Raw genomic sequence first — 21668 nt, forward strand, 5'->3', positions numbered from 1 at the left:
CAAATGAAGAAGAATAATATTAGAATGTAGTACTAAGTGACCCGTTGTCCTAGTGTTTGAAGACCATAATAAATTTATGTGGAAAGAGCTTTACGCATGATATTGATGTTAATAAAAAGTAGCGTTTAACTTGATGGTCAAGTGGACAAAAGAGCCACCAGTGCAATGAGTTTTTAACTTCACTGGTCGTTTTACAAATTTTCAAATACACTATTAAACAGTTATAAGTTTCAAATCATAAGGCTCTGAAGCATAACTGATCATGAAATCAATGTTGCAACAAATCAATTTTTAAAATGTCATATGTCGGTACCATAGATTGGGCTAAACATAAATCATTACGGATTTCTCTTTAGGGCTCTTTCGCTATCATTTTTACTTCCTGAAAGGCTCTTATGCATCCATACAAATGTAACTACATTAATATGAATGTAATCCGACTTCGAATAAATCAGTATATCATTGGATAGTTATGTGATTTGCGGTCTAATCTGGTTGCTCTAGTTTGGCATCAACATTATATACTATGGAAAGAAAAATGTAGTAACGTCATGGTAAGTGGCAATTTGTGGACAATGTTTGGTGCGTTGGCGTGTAGCATTCATGCTAGAATTTTCGAAAGAAGAACAATGTAGTGAGCTTGGAAGAAGACAATATATGGCAACACAATCACATACTCCTTGTGGTATTCCTCAACTCTTTGTTCAATTATTACAGTCTGGTGATATTCTTCTTTACTTGAAAATGAGAGGTCTTAGGTTTGAATCTCTTGGCTAACAAATCCGATAACAAATTAAGTAGTACATTATGTACCTTAGCTGAACTCTCATTCTCTTTAGTGTAAAAATATATCGATGTACTAAAAAGAAAAAAAATTATATACGATTTTCCTCGTATTTGGGCCAAATCTTACAACGTGGGAGGGCCCATACATGTCCCCATTTCTACAGTAGTCGTTGGGCAATGATAAAGTAGATCAGAATAATTTTTGGGCTCCTTTGCCTCCAATGGTCCATCACTAGATGCTGGCATTTATTTATTTTTTATTTATATACGCAAAATATTCTGCACTAAATAAAGAGATAATTGGATCAATAATCCTTAATTTTTAGTCTAATTGGAGTTTTTGTACGTGAATTGAAAATGTGTGAGTGTAATGTACATAGGCAAGCTCCATGAATAAAGATGGATTACTACATAGGGCTCCTTCACTATCATATATAGTCTCCCAAAGGTTCACTATCATCTTTATTTCCCTATTTTCGGTCGGACCGGCGGATCTAGAAGGATTACTAAACATTTTTTGGTTGGATCTGTGGGCGTTCCACCACATGGCCTAGATTGGTCAACGAAGAAAGGATGTGAAAGTGTAACCTATATTTGTATAGTAGAAATGAATGAAAACTACGCGCTATTTTCCTTTTACTGCCGGATCATGTGACTTAGAAGGATTATTGATCATTCTTTGGTTAGATGTGTGGGTGTGCCACCACGTGGCCTAGTTGGTAGATATAAAATGAAAGTGAAAATCTTTAATCTCTAATATTAGAATGGCAAAGGTCAATTTTGGAGTCTCTAAGTTTTTTTGTTCGCAGGAAGAATCGAAGGAAGAGAAGCGACTTCGAACATTTTGGAGACACGTACAACCACATACTAAAAGGAGGCATTTTCATGGGGAGGTAGGTTTCCTTTTGCAATTTGCACCAAGAATAAATTTCTCAAATTTTTATCTCACCAAATAAGCAGATTATAAACTACTCTTTCGGAAGTAAGACGTTATCCGTCTCTTCCTTCTCTGTTCATTTATTTTTGTGTTAAAATTGTTTCTGTGCGAATATGTCAAATTTTTAAGTCCATCAAGGTGCTAAATATTTTGTTAGATTATTCATTTGCAATTTATAGGGTGAAAAAGGGACAGGGATACGAGAGGAGGGGAGAAAGAGGACAAAAAAATGGTTCTACTACTTTAAATGGTTTGGGTAAAAAAAAAAAGGTTCACTTCACTCACTTTGAAGAAATATTTTAGTGTGCTCGAAATACGGAAGGAGTATACTACGTGTCATTATACAAGTGACGAAATACTTGTGTTAAAAAAATTAACAACTTAAAAAATAAATTTTTTCACCACTTATATAATAACATGTGGTATATCACTAGTGTTTCAGATACAATGCAAAATTTCTTTCACTTTAATTGAACTTTTCATATTTTCAATTTTCTTTTGCTATATACATAGACTGTTTCTGATTCAGAAAATGTGTCTCTTTTGTAGAGCATGTTGTGTGGAAACATAGTAGCGGGGCTCACTCACACGAGTTAACATTGCCGATATCATTAGCCACTCGGGAGATTAAATGGTAAGGGGTTTTAACAAAAGGCATCGACAAAAGGCCTCGGAGATCAAAAGCGTGAAATTAACAAAAATGGGCTGGTATCAATCATTAGGTAGTGTGTTTGGATTATAACAGAAACTCCAACTGATTAGTTATCATCGACTTTGCCAATGTGTTTTTTTTTTTCTTTCTTTCTGTAGTGTTTGGAACATTAGCGATCACATGTATGTCAAATTAAAAGTCTAGAACACAAATCGAGGTTTCATTTTTAGACACCCAAGTATAATTTCATAACACAAAAGAAAAGTGACAGTAAAAATCAAGACTAAATTCCCATTTTTTTCGGGATGAAAAAGACAAAAGAAAACCTTAGAACACCACAAAATCAAAAAGATTTGGAAAAATATATCGACTCACATAACTAACAGCCCGCCCCAGAAAAGAAAAGAAAATAAAATCCCATCTATATTCATTTCACCACAAGCAAAACCGTATTCGCATCTTCCAAAACAGTAAATTGCGGAAATGGACGATGATGAAGCTCTGACCCATCCAACCTATGGTGTTAAGAGTAGGATGGATGAATGGCATTGACTTTGCGGTTATTTTTAGAATTTATAAATTCTGCAAATGGACGTCTTTCGGAGTGAAACAGTTGGACGGTAGAAGCAGTTTCCCATCGAGAATAAATTTGTTTTTAATTTTAGTATTTTTTTTTTTTTTTTGAGAAGAAACGAAAGAAATTTATATAAAAGAGAGAATTTACACAAGTGGAAAAGAGTTCCACCTAGAACCAGGAGTAAGTAGCAAGGACCTTTAAGATAATGCTAATTAAACAATGGTAAGGCTAAATTGTATCATTTAATAGCTGTTGACAAATCCCTTAGTATAGAAGAGAGAGGTTAATCTCTAAACTCAACTGAAACTTAAGCCCAAAGAGCTGCCCAATGTCTTACTCTATCCTAAAACTCATCTACCCCCACTCCCTTGTAATCCTCAAAAACTCTTTTATTACGCTCCAACCAAATATTCCAGAAAATTGCAAACAGCAGAGAGCCCCACAAGGCTTTCGCTTTCCTCCATTTTCCTAGGGTGTTAGAAGGTCGAAACAACCCTTTGGAAGGACCTAACAACCTCTAGCTTCCTTGAGCATTTTCCACCTCAGTTGTATGCTGTACGAACAGTGAAGGAAGACATGATTGACGCTCTCCTCCCCGGACATACACAAAACGCACCAGTGTGGGGAAAAGTGTGTAAAAGGCATTTTCCTTTGGACTTGATTGCACGTATTAACCTTCACGAGCGCCACTAACCACACAAGAATTTACACTTTTGAAGGCACTTTTGCTTTCCAGATCTGAGAGAAAGGAGGAAAGTGTTGCACATCTTCATTGTTGCATAGAAAAGAGTTATAGGATTTGCATGTGAACAGGCCTGATCCTTCTAAGTTCCATCTTCCAATATCTTCTCTAGATTGACTCAGCCGCATGGACTCCATCTTTTGTAGTAAACCAGCTGCCTCTTCTATCTCTGTTTCACTGAGATTTCTTCTGAAATCAAAATTCCAGCTAACTGGCTGAAGAGAAGAAACTACAAAATTGGAAATGCTTTGGTTTTTTGTCCTTGATAACAAAAATAATCTTAGGAATTGCTCTTTCAACGGTCCACCCTCAAACCAGCCATTATTCTAAAACCTTAACCTCTCTCTGTTGCCAACCGTAAATTTGCAAGAGTGTAGAAAAAAAGGAAGACCAACTGAGATATCTGACCAAGGACTTCGACACGAGCCTCGACTCGGGGAATTAGCATCCCAACCATTTTCCTCCAAACCGTACTTGCTCCTTATCACCTTATGCTAAAGAGAGTTTGATTCCAATGGGAATCTCCACAAGCACTTGGCTAGTAATGCTGCATTCCGATTTCTCAAGTTTCCCAGACCTAAGCCTCATTCTTCCTTACTTTTGCTTACTACCTCCCACTTGACTAGGTGATTTTTCTTTCTTTCCTCTACCCATTCCCAAAGAAACCCTTTCATTAGCTTTTCCAACCTACCAATGACCTTGCAAGAAGCTTTGAACAAAGACATGTAGTAGATTGGCAAGCTTCCCAGGACAGCTTCAATCAAGGTTAATCTTCCGCCCCTAGATAAGAACGCTTTCTTCCAACCTTGAAGTCTCAGTTCCACATTCTCTACCACTGGGTCCCAGAACTTAATAGTTCTTGGCCTTCCCCCAAGAGGAAGACCTAGATACCTCACAACCCTAAGAACTTGCTAGCCTTGTGATTTTCTCATAATCAGAGTTAATTCCCACTAAGGAACACTTTGTTTTGTTAATATTCAAATCTGAAACCATGCCAAAAAGATGCAGCAATTCTAATAAATTGTTCGAACCCTCCTCTTTCCTTGCCAAGAAGAAGATGGTGTCATCCGCGAATTGAAGATGAGAGATCTCCACATTATCTTGCCCAATACACAACCCTTTGATCAAGTGATTTTCTTGTGCCTTCTCGAACAATCTACTCAACACGTCTACTACTAGGGTGAACAGAAAAGGTGACAGTGGGCCTCATTGTCTTAAACCTTTTGAAGCTTTGAGTATTCCCATAGGTCTCCTATTCATCATAACTGAGAAGTTTGTTGAACTTAAAGAGCCAAGCACCTATTTCCTCCATCTATACGTGAACCCCTTTCTAAGTAAGACTTCTTCCAAAAATCCCCATTTGACATAGTCACAAGCCTTTTCGAAATCGATCTTAAGGACCAAACCCTCCTCATTCTTCTGCCTTACCTCTTCTACCACCTCATTTGCTATGAGGACTGCATCCATAATTTGTTTGCCTTTAACAAAGGTTCCTTGAGATGAAGATATTGTATTACCCATGACCTCCTTTAACAAAGGGAGAGTGGAAAAGTGATTGGACATGTTAAGAAAGAAGGAAGAGGATCCTCTCCTGAGCTCAGGAGAAGATCCTTCTAATCACAAAATTCGGATCGTTCAAATTTAATCCAACGGTTCCAAACAGGAAGGTCTTCTAAAAATTATAATAATTGAAACCATTAGATTAAATTTGAACGGCCTGGATTTCGTAGTTAGGAGAATCTCCATCCTGAGCTCAGAAGAAGATCCTCTTTCAAGAAAGAAGAGAGAAATTGGAAAAGAGAGGCTAATGAGAGAAGATATAGAGGGCTAGGGCTTGGCGTTAAAGCCTAGACTATATGTATTGACTGGTAAAAGCATGAAACGTATTGTCAGGAAAATCATCTTGCATGCATTCATCTTTGGACTAGGATTCTTCCTTTTTTTTCTTATTTTTTTATTATTGTTAGGAAGATCATCTTGCATGCATTCATCTTCGGATTAGGATTTTCTTCCTTTTTTTAATTTTTTAATTTTTTAATTTTCTTTCATTTTCACATCTCATATTTTTTATTTTGTCTTTATTTTTTATAAAAAATAATATAAAATATTAACATGACTTAACCGTAATCGTTCAAATAGAAAATGAGGAAACGAGGGAAGAAGGGAAAAAAAAGGGAAGAGAATCCTACTCCCTTTCATCTTCTTGGTCTCTCTCTTTTCCTGACGACAGATTGAATTTTTTTTCTTCTTGCAGCTTCCCTCTTCTCGCCGCATTCTTCAACCCTACTCAACAGTTTCCCTTGTGACGGCATCTTCATCTTTGGAGGCCCCTTGCAGTCACATGTCATTGGAATTGAAACAACCAGGTGTTTGACTCGAGAGGGTGATTGATGGGGTGGGCAAGGGTGGTGGTGATTGATGGGGTGGGCGGTGGCGGTGGCGGTGGTGAAAAGCTGAAAAATCAAGAAATTGATCGGGAGCTCTACTTTGCTTGCTTTCGGAGGTGAAAGGACGAATGAAAAGAAATGGGGCGGTGTGTTGGGATTATAACAGATTCCAACTGATTCGCTGACCATGCTTTCCAACTGATTACGCGACAGTTAATTACGGAGTTGGTTCCTCTGTCAAATTTACTTGATAATTTACTTGATAAAACTTGGTTCAAGTTTCAACTTAATTTAACTACAATTATATGTAAAATAATAATTAGTAGATAAATAATTCAAGTTGGCTAATAAAAAGATAAAAATTACAAAGTAGTTAATGCTTAGATATGTAACCCAAAATCGTCTGTGTATCATAGACTTGGAACAATCCAACTGATGGTCCGAGGCCCTGTTGGAATATTGATAAAGTATCTCTCAAATCTTCCATTATCTAAAGAAAAGACGCCGATTTCAGGATATGTAAATAATTTTGGAACTACTGAATGGGTTGAATTATCAGCAAAGTAAATGCAATTGCTGTTTAACTCTCTAAAATCACTCGCCCGAAGAGAGAAGGAAGAACAGTCAGTCAAAAATAATACTTGGCCCTCCAAACTTTGTACAACAATAAATTTGCTACTCTCAGCGTCAATTTTGAATACTCGAAAGCAACTTGCCCTATAATATCTGAGATTCTCATCTTCGTCATCAATGTCAGATTCATTGTCGCTGGAATATATGGCATTTTTGTCTTCACTATCAATGTCAGATTCATTGTCGCTCGAATATATGGTATTCTCGTCTTCGCTATCAATGTCAGATTCATTGTCGCTGGAATATATGACATTCTCCTCTTCAGTATCAATGTCAAATTCTTTGTCGCTGAAATATTTGCCATTCTCCTCTTCTTCCACCTCATCATCCTGGTCATCTTGATAATTATCATCAAAGTTGTGTTCCACCTGATCATAACCATCCTCATTGTCCGCGTTTCTTGGAGCTTGAAAAATATGATGCCATTTATGGATTAACAGGACTTCATTGTTGGTTGATTCCAATAAGAAGGACTTCCATGCGCCATTGTACGTCACTGTGTAGCACTCGTGATGATAAATGTCTGGTTCAATCGGTTCGATATTATCATATATCAACATCAGTTCCACTGCATGATCATCTCCAAATTGTAAGCTGTGAGCTACAATAAGCTCATTCTTAGTTTCACTAGTCACCAGAGAGTATAGCTTTCCTGTACTGGAAAACAATAACTGGTCATGACCCTCATTTTCATCTAATACCTCAAAGACACTCCATGTTTTGTCCCCAGGTCTACATAAACCCAATACATGCGAACCAAAAATTGCCGCCACCATGCATCCTGGATGATCGACATCTGAGGTAGATAACACAGTATGAACGCAGAAAATGGAGGCACCATGAAGTTTCCATGCTTTTGTTTCTACAAAATTTTGGAAAGATGGAATTGTTGTCAAGGATGGAAGTTGGCGTTGGGCTCCCGAAATAGGGTTGAATAGAAACATATCTTTTTGCTTTTCTCTGACCATAAATAACCACCCTTTACTAGAACCAAATAACCTCCCTCTTTGTATTGGCTCTGGCACCCTCAACTTGTGAAATTTGCCGCCATCGAAAGGGCTGAGAAACCTCATGCTGTCGTCACAGATTCGAGGGAGTAATAACCAGGGGAGCTCTTGAGCACCACGGACGTCTCCCGGCATACAAACTGACGCCCAAGACTTGCATGATAAGCCTAAGCGTATTCGATCACTTAAATTCAGGCGCCTTACAACAATCTCCAAGATACCACAATGTGTTCTCTGCCACCTACAGTACTCAACGTCTGATGTCTTGAAGAATTCAAGAGGTAATAGTTTCTTGAGCTTGAAGAAAGGGAACCAGCTTCTCAAAAAGAGGTAGTCACCCAAATTTTGATAAACCGAAAATAGATCACTCATCCCTCTCTTTAATTATATGCACAAAAGATTAAAGAAAGATAAATGGTCGATATTCAATTCTGGGATGTCAATGCTCTATTTATAGGACTGCAGCTTATAGTTATTCATATCCGTGTAGGAATGAAATTCCTTTATTTACAGTGTTTTATTCTTTTCTCTCTTAATTTTAGCAAATTTCCTAGTCCTAGTGAAAGACTACCTTTTCGTTTGGAAAGACGCGGTTGCAGCTATGGAACCGGACGTAAAGACCCATAAGATTGACGATGTTGTGACCCTCTTTTCAGACAACTTCCGCCCCTTTTACAGAACACCACAGCTGAAACACCTTTCCAAGGTCATTGCTGGAACCGCCCGCGTAGGAGAAGTTGCGACGATAAACTAGATCAGATTAGTTTTTGGGCTCCTTCGCCTCCAAGAGTCCATCTCCGGTTGCTGGCATTTGTTTTTTTTGTTTTTTGTTTTTTTTTTTTTTGTTATTATTATTTTTTTTATCCAACAACAATATTTTACACTAATAAAGAGATAATTGGACCAGTCCCTAAATTTTAGTCTAATTGAAGTCTTAGTGCTTGAGTTATAAACATGTGAGCAATAGTACTTGAACTTATTACAATATAAAACACTAGTTTGGGAAATATAATTAGAACTTCCAATTTTTTTTTACCCCTTTAAAACTCTTATTTTGGATGGAACTTTCAATAGCTACTCAAAATGACTATTACTTCACACTGTGAGTAATTCAAAGACTAATACTCATGAATTAGTTCATGAACCGAAATTTCGATGTTAAAGATTAACACCAGCTTATTAAGATCAGTTGGTACAAAGAAACTAAATTGTTCTAGTTCAAATATGCATGTGAGGTGGCAGTGCATGCATTGAAAATGCTAGGCAATTCTAGCACCAAAGTATAACTAGAAGGTTAGTAAAATGTGAAGCGCATGTTGGTGGGCTGTTTGTGTAAAGAAGTAGAAATCTAGAAAAATGTTTTTGTTTGTAGAAAAGTCTAGAACAACTTATTGCTACTAGGATGAAATGAGCCAAGAGAGAGTAACTAAGAAGAGAGAAACTAAAAACTAAGAAGGAAGAAAGCAACTAAGTAAGAAAGTAAGAGTAGCAAGTAGGCAAGCAAACCAAGTGAGAGTGAGAAGCAAGAGTAGTTTTGCGTGGAGTGAGTGATTTAGAGTTTGTCTCTAAAAAGTGAGAGAGTGTCATAACTTTTAAATTGTGTCTTTAAGAATTGTTGTGTTATAATATTTTGTGAGTGTAATACAAGTAATTTGTTTACTTGTTTTATTTTTCCAACACTGGGTTCTTTAGATATAGACCCTTGAAACTCCTATTTTGCAAATAAAAACCCATCTAAATTTAAACATTCAAATAAAACCCAAATTTCAAATAGCCTACCATGTAGACAAATATATGACCAACTATTACAATACAATTACAACTTATGCCATAGAATCCTAATTTGGTCAATAAATGTTATTACTCATCCTAATTATGATGAGCAATTAAATCCATATGGATATTTTACCTTTCTTGTATCATAAATATTAGCAACATATATAAATTAATTTACCAAATTTAAAAGAGAAAGACAATCTTGTACGGAAAAAATAATATTGTTTGAATTATGTAATTACTTACATACAAATTAATTTAGCTACTTATAAAATATTATACTAATAAACCTGCATTTTGAATCATGTAATTACCTACATATAAATATTATACTAATTTACCAACATTTAAATTAATTTACCTACTTATAAAATATTATACTAATTTACCTACATTTAAATTAATTTACCTACTTATTAATATTATACTAATTTACTTACTTATTAATATTATACTAATTTACCTACATTGAAATTAATTTACCTATTCCAAAAAAAAAAAAAAATTAGTGATATTAGATAATGTTCGAATGTTGTGGGTTTCTGCTTGTAGGCAATTAAATAAACTTTTAATCTAATGCACATAAATCTTGTAGGTAAATTAGACCATTTTGAAAGTAAACTAGACCCTTTAAATTTTGGTTTGATGTAATAGGTAAATTAGACTATTTTGTAGGTAAGAATTGTGCGGAACATATAGCTTTTGTTTTGTGTATTAGGGATTGGAATATTAGCCGAAGCTGTTTTAGGTTTATTGTTGTGTTGGTAGGTAAATTAACTTATATATGTAATGCACAAAATTATGAAATTAGTATTATTATTTTTCAATTAGCACGTTATAACAATTTGAAAGTTAATACATTGAATATACAATGAATGGCATGAATTATTTTGTAAAATATATAAAATTAATTAAATGGATATAACAAGTAACTGATCCAAAAACCCCATCCAAGTATTAATAGGGGTAGGCATTCGAAAAATACACAATTTGAAAATTCAAACTTAATTAAAAAATTTGTTTGATTGAAGGTTAGTCAATGGGCTTTATTCAAGAAAAAAAAAGGAGATGAGTTTTAGTAGAGGAAAATATAGTTTCAAGGGGTAATATCAAATTTTCAGTAAATAAAATATGAACACAGATATTAAACTTGCCCATTTTCTTCCTCATAGAAAAGCACATTTTCTCTTTTATGATTGAATGTTCTTTGTTCCCATGCATTTTCCACTCCGCCTCCCATGCAATCAACACCTATACATATATATATATATATATATGTATGTATGTATGTATGTATGTATGTATGTATGTATGTATGTATGTATTCCTCCAAGAAACCAGAATCAAAACCATGACTGACAATAACAGGATTATCATCTTTATTGGGCTTTTTCTTACTTGATATCGATTCGCATCGTAGATGCCTCCTTCAGCTGATGGCAAGACAAGGAGTTTAAAGCTTGACCAAGAATCCGGTACATGATCAATATTCATAAACTCTCTTAATTAATTTTGGCATATGGCTTGTTTTTCCTTTGCAAGATGCCAAAATGTTTCTTCACTTTTTGGTTATATTGAATTTAAAAGAAAAGGCAAAGGATGTATTCGTAGGGCCTCTGACTACTCTAGTGGTAGAAAACCTTGTTTTTTTTATTTTATTTTGATTTCCATGAAAAAAATTAAAGGGCTTTCCAATAATTATTCTAATTTAGTGGCACCAATTTCCACTTTGATCATGCAGATTGTTAGTTTAAATATGGTAAATGAGATTTTATATACTTCATTAATCAACGAGTGCCTGTTGTGCATGGGATTTGAACTCAAGACTTACAATAAAGTGGAGATTAGATGCTATTAAATTAACGGATCATAATGAATTTTGTTATCTTTAATTCGTGATTTAAATATATCATTAATGATCTTTTCATCCCGTATTCTACATAAGAAGTGGTGGGTGATCCTACTAGACTGACAAAATTAAATATGACGATAACAGTACACAAATCATGTTTCATGAAGGGTTTGTATTTGGCCTTATTAAGTCAGATGTGTAACGAGTTGACATGATAAAAATGCATTTCTTTCTTAATTGGTCGGATTCTTGATTATTCAAGACATTTAACACTCCAATACACGTTTTTATAAATGTTGCATAATGCGGTATATTTAAAATTTTATATCCTATCGACAAATAAAAAAAAATTAATGAGTAAAATTGACAAATACCATAAGATTAAATTTATGAACAGATTGACCTTTTCTAGCTCATTGTGAGATTATTCCTAACCCCCTCCTTTTAATTGTAAAGAATATCGTTTGTTAAGAGATTGAATTTGTGGTGGGAATATTTTCACCCAACACGAGTACGATAAAACACGAAACGTCGCTAAACAATCTTTTTCCTGAAAAATGTGATGACAGAACAGTGACCCAATCAAGAAAGGCCCATATTTTAAGAAAAAAAGGCCCATAGTGATTAAATGGTCTGAAGGCCCGTGTTGCGGATTAATCAAGCCCATTACATGATCTAAAATTCTAATGCAGCAAAATTAGAATTAAAGAAAATAAAAATTGCCGTTTCGTTAAATGTTGTCGCAGCCAAAAACCCTAAGCCCTTTGAGTGCACAGACAGAGAGGAAGATGGGAAATACAAGCAAGGACCTTCTGCAATTCGAGCACAAAAAGGCTTCAACTTCACCTTTAGGTCTCTCTCTCTCTCTCTCTCTCTCGCTCGCTTTCTGTGGAAACTCATGCAGCTTACTCGGTGTATTCTCTTGCAGAAAGCACGCTACTTGTCTGTAAAAATGCCTCAACGAAGAAAGCCCAACCCGAAGGGAAACCCGGCCCTGCTCTTCCTCTTCCCAAAAGCCAAGGTTCTCGATTTTTTCCCATTTAAATTTGGGGTTTTTTTTTTTTTCAATTGTGAAAACTTCAATTTAAAGGAATTTGAATTGTGGGTTCTTGGTAAGAGATTGAATCTGAGATCGATTTGATATGATGGGCACATATATGAATGTTTTTATTTTCCAGCTGGTAATTTTCTCTGTTGGTTTCTACTTGGCCGGCTAAATAATGTTTAATTCTCAAATGGGTCTATAATTTGGTGATGGATGCTTAATTTCTTTTATACAAGGTCTCGACGCTAATCAGTTAATCAGCATAACGCCTGTGCTGCTTGTCTCCTTTTTACATTTCCTGTATTTATATTTTGTGTTCGAACTTGCTAAGTTACTAAGTTGTAGTGGTTTGAGTTATAACTTATAACTTAGAAGGGTGTGACTCAAGTCCCCTGTCATTGGGTTAGTCTCATCCTTCATAAACCTGCGCTGAAATTTCATAGTTTAATTCGACGAGATGGGATTATTTTTGTGCTGTTTACCTTTTCTTAGCCCCTGGTGTTATTATTTTCTTCCTCTTTTGGTTCATTGGCAAGAATCTTGCTTGAGCTAGAGGGTAGTAAGTACTTCATTCTCGGCTTGAGATTGGCTTGAAATCTCTGTTCATGTCTATCCACTACAATCAATTACATACCTTACCTTGGAATTCTGTTTCTCATACATTGTTTCCTTATTCATATTTTTCCGGTTCAGTAGAGAATTTCTACCTTTACATGTCAATTAGTTTTTCGTTCTCTCTTTCATTAGAGAACTTGCTTTACTTAGTTCTAGTTGAATTTTCACAAATGTTTAGTAGTCAATGTGATGCTTTATACGCTAGCTGATGATTGTGTATGTCGTGAAGGGGTCGTAAGAATGGTTTAGCGTGGAGAAAAATCAAATGTGTGGCATGATCTCAGGTTAGAGGATTTCTGCAATTGGGCAAGCCTATGCCCCAAGCATTTAGTTGTTTTAGGCAACTGAAGTCTTCATTGATGATCAGAAATGGTGACGATAGAAATTTGAAATAGATTGGAGAATGTTGTAGTATCAAATCTGAGGCCGAAGAGACGGATGTTCTAAACTGTTTTGCCTTGCCCCTTTTTTTTTGGCTCAGACATAAGTTTTCAATTTCTCATGTACTTGAGATTCTCTGCTTCTGTTTTATTTGTAGTATTGTTTTGTTAGAAGTACCTTGCAAAATTTTGTTCACATTATTTGCTTGCTTGGGCTGCAGTTTTGGGACAAGTAAGGGACTTCTTGGGAGTCATATCAGAAGCAAACGAACGACTAAAGCAGGATGCAAAGGTTGGCGTATTGATCTTGCAACCAAATCTAGATTGTTTATCCCAATTCTAACATCCTTTAAAACACATAACCTGTGTTTTCTCATTTACTGATATGTAGGATAATCCAGAAAACTATGATATTGAAGTGCTCACTGGAAATGAATCTCGAGTCGTTAATATGGTCCCTATCTCTCTTTCGCTCTTGCTCTCGTGCATGCACACACATACTCATACACGCTCACAGATTGTCGATGCCCTTGGATAATAATTGATTTGTGGGTGGATCTAAATTGACAGGAGTTGATGCTGGGCGTTGCTGATCTTCAAACTCCTGAGGCTGTGGCTGCTGCTGAATCTGCAATTGTTGGTTGTCAGCCTGTTATACCATTGGTCGTAAACAGTAGCGGAGAGGAATCAGAGGATAGCAGTGATGATGACAGCAGCAGCGATGATAGTGACGATGAAGATAGTTCCGATGATAGTAGCAGCAATGATAATGACGACCAAGATAGTGATGAAATCAAAGATGATACAATTGATAAGGAGGATAAGAAAACAACCTCTCATGCAAGACTCAAAACACGCAAGTCGGATAAAGATAATTCTTTGAGTGAAGATGCTGGTAACAATCGGTCCCAAAAACGACCGAAAATTGTTGAGCTCTCATGAAAGTCTTGTGTGATGTAGTTATATATAGAGTTAATGTTTATGGAACTATCAATTTATTGTAATAGTTGGGCAGTTCTGAAGACTTTCACACAGTGACACGGGCATATGTGAATGATTCTGGGAGACTCTGGAAGAGATAACGAGTTGTATGAAGAGTACAAAATATCATTATATTGTTAGGGTTGTGATTTTTACACCCTTAACTACTTTTCCTATACCCTTCCATATTTTTTAATACTTAATTTGTATCTTACTATTTAATCTTCCATATATACCCCTCCGTATTTAATCTTTCATTAATTACCATCAAAAAGTAGAAAGTGTATATATGGAAGATTAAATAGTAGGATACCAATTAAGTATTAAAAAATAGGAAGGGGTGTAGGAAAAGTAGTTAAGGGTTTGTGAAAATCACAACCCTATTTCATATGTAATTTCACAGTTTCACCCGAATCCTTCTGAGTACGATGTTTGTCGATGAATTTTATGATGAAAGGTAATTGTACTGCAAATTTATCAGTTTTGCTAAGTTCTTCTCCCACTCAAACTGTATACATTTCAAGCATTTGGCAAATACCACATAGAGGAAACTTAAAATTTAAGTTACAAGGGCAACTACATCGACGTCCCTAGGATGACAACACGTCGGGCCGGAGTCGGAATTGCCCTGCCATCTCTGGCTCCACAAAAATTTTGCCATCTCTATCCCCGTCCCCATAAACAAAGGGATTTAGTTGTAATAATTTTATTTATTTATTTTGTACAAGCGATAATGTGGTTCAAATTCACCTTTCACGAAAATAGAACCTAATACCTTTCACTTACAAGTGAAGAGGAATACCACTAGACCATAGTATTAGATATGAATAACAAAGAATTCAAGCATTATGTATAGAGGAAATTGTAGCAATGGTCCCTCAACTAAAATCTACGACTATTAGTCCCTTAACTCATCAAAACATGCAATTATGGTCCTTCTTGTTAACTTGGTTAAAACTTTCGTCAAAATGAGTTACATGTCATGCAGGTGAGGCTGAATCAAGGGTTAATATGGAAATCCAAATGAGAAATATTTTAGTAATGATCCCTCAACTTTATCCCAATTAGAGAAATAGTCTCTCAACTTTAACCCAATTGGAGCAATGATCCCTCAACTTTAACCCAATTGTAGTGATGGTTTTTCCAACATGACTTATTTTGACGGAATTTTGACAGAGTTGACGAAAAAGATCATAGCTGCACGTTTTGATGAGTTAAGGGACCAATGATTATGAATTTTTAGTTGAGTGACGATTGCTCCATTTGGGTTAAAGTTGAAGGACCATTGCTACAATTTTCTCTTATATATATATATGAAAGAAAGCTTACCTCTCAATATTAGTCATATATCTTGCTTACCTACCCACAACTACAAGACCAAGCAATAAATTAACAAGGTGCAACGCAAGATAACCATTATTTTGTGTCCTTTAAAATGGGCCAGCCACACCCTATGTCAAATATGTAAGGTCCTAGCCCATCTCATGGGCCGAGAAAATTTGGGCCTATCAGTGAACCCCTAAACTCTACTCTTTCGGCCTTTCAATAATTTAAATAAAAGAAAAAGTAATAAGACCTTAAAATGCAAGGTTCAGACCTTACACATTTAAAATAGGGCCAAATAAAGCTTGACCTAAGACTGGATCTCCTTGATAAGAGTAAGCAAAATTCAAAGATTTTGTGGTTTGGTCATAAAAAATTGACGGTTAGATTATTGAAATACATTACGGAAGTAAGCCTCACAAAAAAAAGTGTTTCAAATAGATGTCAAAATCGCATGTCCCTAAATCCTAACCAGAAATATTTTAATACACGTATTTATTTAATTTTATTAATAGTCTCTAAAGTATCAAATTATATCATTCTCTTATTGGCAATTGAGGTCCAACTCCAAGCTTTCATTAGTCTTCTGTTAAATAAACTCACATGACTATCACATGGAGGGTCAATTTTGTCATTTCAATCCAAATTACATCCTATTCTATGGACATCTAGTATGATTTAGGGTTTTACTGAAATTAGATTTTACCAAAAAAAAAAAAAAAGGCTTGAACGCAAAGAGTGAAACTAAACCTGTAAAACCACATCAATGGCTGGGAGAAGAGGTGGTCGTGCCTAATTTCTTAGGTATGATTTAATTTCTTTTGGAAATCCTAATACTTCTAATAAACCATTGTTTTTGTCAATGTCAACACGTCTTTGATCATGAGTTAGAGTCTTAGTTTCACTTGAATTTGCATTCTTGTATCAATTTGTACTATTCTGAATGCATATATGCCTTTCAATTTTATCTTTAATTGGTAGTGTGGTTTGATGCAGGCCGTAGTTGGCCAGCACACAACCTTTCAATTTTTTCCTTAATCTTCTTTGAATTTTGATTCTTTAAGTTGCTTACGCCCTTGAAGTTCACATGCGGAAGGCAGATATGAAGATTGAATTTTTTGCAATGCCTTTCACCCATTGTCTTGAATTCTCTAATTGTGCAATACATTTCACCACGAGGATTTGGGTTTGGATCTCAATTGCTAACAGAGCTCACCACAAAGGTTGAATTAATAGGCTTTTCGCCACAAAGGTCAGATTGATAAAAGTGGCATGTCATCACGGCTATAGTGCGTAAATTGTGAGGTTGACTTGTATGTATTGGGACATTTTTATTTTGCATTGGTCCAATATTTTAGTAGATAAGGTGTTGAGTTTTTATTGATATGTCTTGAGTTCGAAACTCTTTCATTTCTTAAATTATTATAACTTTCAAATCATTCCCCCTCCCTTTAATTATAATAATTAAAAAAAAAAAATTAAGACCATATTACAAATCTTTGGTTGCGTAAGAAAATGTGGACACTATGGCCTGTATGTATTGGGATAGTGTGGAGTTTTTGTTTTTTTTTTCGTTAAACTCCAAATGGATTGGTGATTTTAGGCGTGGGTTACGTTTAGTTCGATTTTGATTTTTGTCAAAATTGAAAACCAAACCGAAATTATTATTCGGTTCGATTTGGTTTTTTTTTTTCAATTCGTTTTGTTATCAGTTCGGTTTTTCAGTTTGGTTTGGTTTCGATTCAATTATTTAAAAAAAAACCCGAAATTTATTTATTTTGGTTTAAAAAATTCTGAAAATTCTGATGCAAGATCCATTTCCTGTCGCTTCCCAATCAAATCAAATACAAATGTATATGATTGACTTAACTAACAACAAGGAAGAAAACCCAGAAATGTAAAACCAATTAGCAACAAAATCCGATAGAAAACCGATTGCAGGAAAGAAGAGAGAGAGAGAGAGAAGAAGGGGAGAAGTTGCAAAGAAAGAAGATGTTGGAGGAGCAAAGGAGGTTAAGTAACTCAACGGAGAATTGGGGAAGCTTTTGAGTGGGTTTCCAGTGAGGGATGTCGAGTTTGTAAGTGAGCGATGCTTGTTGTAGCCAGAGAGAGAAGATGGGATGTTTGTGAGGGATGTGGGGATGCAAGGTTTGCATCGTGTCCAGAGAAAGAAGAAGGGGGAGATATTGAAGAGAGAGAGAAGTCAGGTGGCATCATTTCCTAACTGCCTTGCATTACAAACCGACGCCGCCAAAGTTTTAAAAAAGGAAATATTAGAATGTCATGCATCTTTTTTACAGTTGTTAGATTAAATATTTATTTATTTATTTATTTAAAATATTTGATTAAGATGCTTTGATCAATTGCCATCTCAATAATTTTTTATTTATTTAATCCTGATGTCATTAATTTAAATGCATTTATATAGAGGCATAAGGTAGCTTAGCAACTAATTGCCTATAATATAGGAATTTAATTTTGTCAATCCCCTTCTACGCATTAAATGATTTTTTTTAATAAAATAAAATAAAAAATTAATTAATTAATTCCTCATTACCTTATTATCAGAATTAAAAAAAAAAAAATCTCTTTCTATTAAAAATGTCTCAATAAAAAGTTTTCAATACATATTTTTTCACGTATAGATATATAAAAGATATACTTAAAACTTATGGTACATTTGAGAACAAAAGTATCCACTTTTGATATGTTTAGATTTCAAATGTATTGAGAAACCAAATGTACCAAAAATTCAAATGTACCATAAAACCAAGTGTACCCATTGTTATGTAGCCCTTTTGGTACGTTTAGATTTCAAATGTACAGAGAAATCAAATGTACCAAAATTTCAAATGTACCATAAAACCAAATGTGCCCATTGTCAGGTAACCCTTTTGGTACGTTTAGATTCCAAATGTACCAAAAGACCAAATGAACAAAAAAATCACAAATGTACAACAAAACAAATGTCTCTATTAGATAACCCTTTTGGTACATTTACATTCCAAATGTACCGAGAAATACAAAAAATCAAATCCACTATAAAACTAAATGTGTCTATATTATAGGTAAATAGACGTAGCTATATAATCAAACAAATCTTTATTATGTGTTGGGTCATCTAAATAATAAAATTTGACAATTTTTTTTTACAAATATTCTACTATATTCACAAAAAAAAAAAAGTAAAATTATAACAAACAATAAAAAAATGCATAGAGATGGATAATAAATGCATAAATATAGGGATAAGAGGAAAAGAAAAAAAAATGTCCAGGAAGAGTCATGAAAAACTAAAATTCTAAACGAAATTGAACTTATGTGAAAAATTGAAATTAATAACCAAAATTTTAGGAAAATGTTTGATCAAATTTTCAAAAGGAGTGTATATTTAGTCTAAAAAATTAAAAAACGAGGCGCTTATATCAAGACGTCCCAATAAACAAATTGATGCTGCTGATTAATCGATCTTTAACAATTCGTTGCCATGACAAAATCTTAATTCTTCATTCACTCATTTGGGATTTTATTATCTAAATGGGTGTAAAGATGAATTTACATATTGAATCGAGTTTGTGAGGGTAGTTTAGGTAGTAAATTTGGGTTAAAGAGATATTAATTTTTTTAATAAAAATAATGTGGGTGTAAAGAGTAAGTTAGGTGTAAAAAGGATTATATAGTTCAAATAAAATTTCCCTTAGGATAGGCTAGTGTTTCTAGTTTGGTTTTAGACTTTTATACTTGAGCTTGAAATTGTGCTAGATTCTGTTAAATTAGACTAATATTTTACTTTAATTTGGCTTCAAAAATGAATACCCAAAATAAATAAAAAAATTTAAATTAATATACATTTAATTCGGTTTGGTTTGATTTTCAAACTACTGAAACCAAAATTGACCAAAAAGAATTCAGTATGGTTTGGGTTTTTTAATTCGGTTCCTATTTTTGCTTCGGTTGGGTGTTCAGTTCGGTTTTTTTAAAAATATTTAATTTAATTTAATTTTTTGTTCTTGTTTTTGTTTTTTTAATTTTTTATAACCCTTTTTGGCTTCAGATTATTATGGAAAAACATGTGGAGTGTATTAAGATAAATTTTAATTGAAAAAGTCCAAATCTTACAGTTGCCAAGTCCAAATCTTATAGATGACAAGTTCAAATCTAACTCCACCAAGTGTTGATTTGTTTAAAATATTGTTATTAAAAAATTCTTTTGGAGAACCAATCTAGTTGATAAGGACAAGATTTAAATATAATTACACTAGTTTTTCTGCATGCGCTTTGTGCATGCAAAAGACATTTTTTACATCATGGCGCGCTATGCGCGGCATTCAAAGTTTTTTTTTTCCTTTCACATCTATGCATACGTAAGGACATCTTTACTACAAAAACAATTCATACTTGTTCTTCATGCCTTGCGCGTGCGAAAGTCCTTTTTTACATCGTGCGAAAGTCCCTCTATCTTTTACTTTAGATTAATCCATAATATGGAATTTATCTATTGGTTTCTTCCTTTGTTAGGCTTTTATTGATTAAGGGCGCTGCGTGGCCCTAAAATCTTTTAAATATCCGATGTTTATTTGTAATCTAGCTCTAGCTCTCTCTATTTTTACTTTAGATTAATCCATAATGTGTAATTTCTCTGTTGATTTCTTCTTTTATTTTCTATTGGTAGCAAATTTTCACATTTATCTTCTTGTCATATTATATTCTACATGTAAAAGCATAATTAAGATTATTAAAAAGAATTTTTGTTAGAACGCCAGTCATAGGTCTCTTGTGCGTATTAAAACAAACAATGATACAAACCAAATCAAATAGTCTGTAAAGAAAAGGAAAAACCACCCCAATTGAATACATTGAGCAACAAAATTACATGAAAAAGCTAGCATATAAAAAATAACACACATCAACCAACGAAGCAAAGCTCACATTGTTTACAAAAAAAGTCCTCGAGATGCTTTGGTGCATTCTGTATCCTTTTTTGCTGCTTCAAATCCTTGGTGAATTAATGGTTCCTCATGAAACTACAAATTCTTTGTTTTGCTACTTCACATTGTTTGCAATCAAACTATAAGTAAACTTTTATTTTCCCAGAAACCATAAGTAAACATTTATACTAAATTAATTAAAATTAATTCATGGACAGGAGGAAAAAAATTTTAAACGAAGTTACCCAAAAGAATGGAACTATTTGTTACCCCTCTTCCGTATTTTTCCTGTGAAACCACCAACTCATATATTGAAAACGCATCATTCACTGGGGGTTCACCAATCACCCCTATATATTTGATCAAATCTGGAGTTAATGATAACAAGGGAAATTAAAAATAAATCAAACATCAAAGTAATATACCTGAGAGTGAAGACGATTTAGTTTTTGCGGGAAAGGAATAAAACCAATTGCAACTGCTAATTGCAGTTTCAAATTTGAACGCCAATTTTTTTTTTAACGTGTTAAAATTATAACCGCTCAGTTTAGGAGAATAATTATCTTTTATTTTTTAAAATAGGAAGATAATTATCCAGCTTTTTCTCCACCCATCTTCCCACGTTGGTTTTTTATCTCTAATCTCTAATATTAGAAAGCCAGAAGTCAAGTTTTGTGTCTCAAGGCTTCACCAAAAATAATTGGACTAAAAAGCCCTTTAAACAAAAAAATCCAAAACTGAATGAAAATAATAGAAACAAATTTACAAGGGCAATTTTGTCACAAACAAATAGAAAATTTGGAATAAAAACAACAAATCATCTCTCCTAAAATGGAGGAGTTGATCAGCACATTCCCTTTCTCTCCTTATTATCTTTTATTAACAAATTTTAATTTTTCTGACAAAATTGCCCTTGCGCTTTTATATGTATCAAATTCTATCGGTTTTAGATTTTTTTTTTGTTTTAGGGGTGTTTTAGTCCAAAAGTTTGGTGAAGCCTTGAGACACCAAAGTAGTCTTCTTGCTTTCTAATATTAGAGATTAGAG

At 34.2% G+C, this 21668-nt stretch overlaps 2 protein-coding genes across 2 annotated transcripts; one reads left to right on the forward strand and one right to left on the reverse strand.

Annotated features, from left to right (window-relative positions):
* Positions 1 to 6491: 6491 nt before the first annotated feature.
* Positions 6492 to 8093, reverse strand: LOC125470972. Its single transcript, XM_048570814.1, has one exon. It carries the CDS (start codon positions 8091 to 8093, stop codon positions 6492 to 6494), a length of 1602 nt encoding a protein of 533 aa, XP_048426771.1.
* Positions 8094 to 12062: 3969 nt separating this feature from the next.
* On the forward strand, positions 12063 to 14331 carry LOC125470973 (trigger factor-like). The gene is made up of 5 exons (XM_048570815.1): positions 12063 to 12201; positions 12278 to 12370; positions 13611 to 13681; positions 13781 to 13843; positions 13960 to 14331. Exons 1-5 carry the CDS (start codon positions 12084 to 12086, stop codon positions 14329 to 14331), a joined length of 717 nt encoding a protein of 238 aa, XP_048426772.1. The 5' UTR covers positions 12063 to 12083.
* The last annotated feature ends 7337 nt before the right edge of the window (positions 14332 to 21668 follow it).

This window comes from the organism of the source record quoted next, unplaced genomic scaffold (assembly GCF_019419815.1).
Source record: "Pyrus x bretschneideri cultivar Hongxiangsu unplaced genomic scaffold, Pyrus_bretschneideri_v1 Contig55, whole genome shotgun sequence".
Taxonomy (NCBI): Eukaryota; Viridiplantae; Streptophyta; class Magnoliopsida; order Rosales; family Rosaceae; genus Pyrus; species Pyrus x bretschneideri.

Coding starts and splice junctions, on each gene's coding strand:
- LOC125470972 (XM_048570814.1), bottom strand. CDS start 8,093: ATGAGTGATCTATTTTCGGTTTATCAAAATTTGGGTGACTACCTCTTT.
- LOC125470973 (XM_048570815.1), top strand. CDS start 12,084: ATGTTGTCGCAGCCAAAAACCCTAAGCCCTTTGAGTGCACAGACAGAG. Junction 12,202..12,277: donor GGCTTCAACTTCACCTTTAG/GTCTCTCTCTCT, acceptor ATTCTCTTGCAG/AAAGCACGCTACTTGTCTGT. Junction 13,682..13,780: donor GACTAAAGCAGGATGCAAAG/GTTGGCGTATTG, acceptor ACTGATATGTAG/GATAATCCAGAAAACTATGA.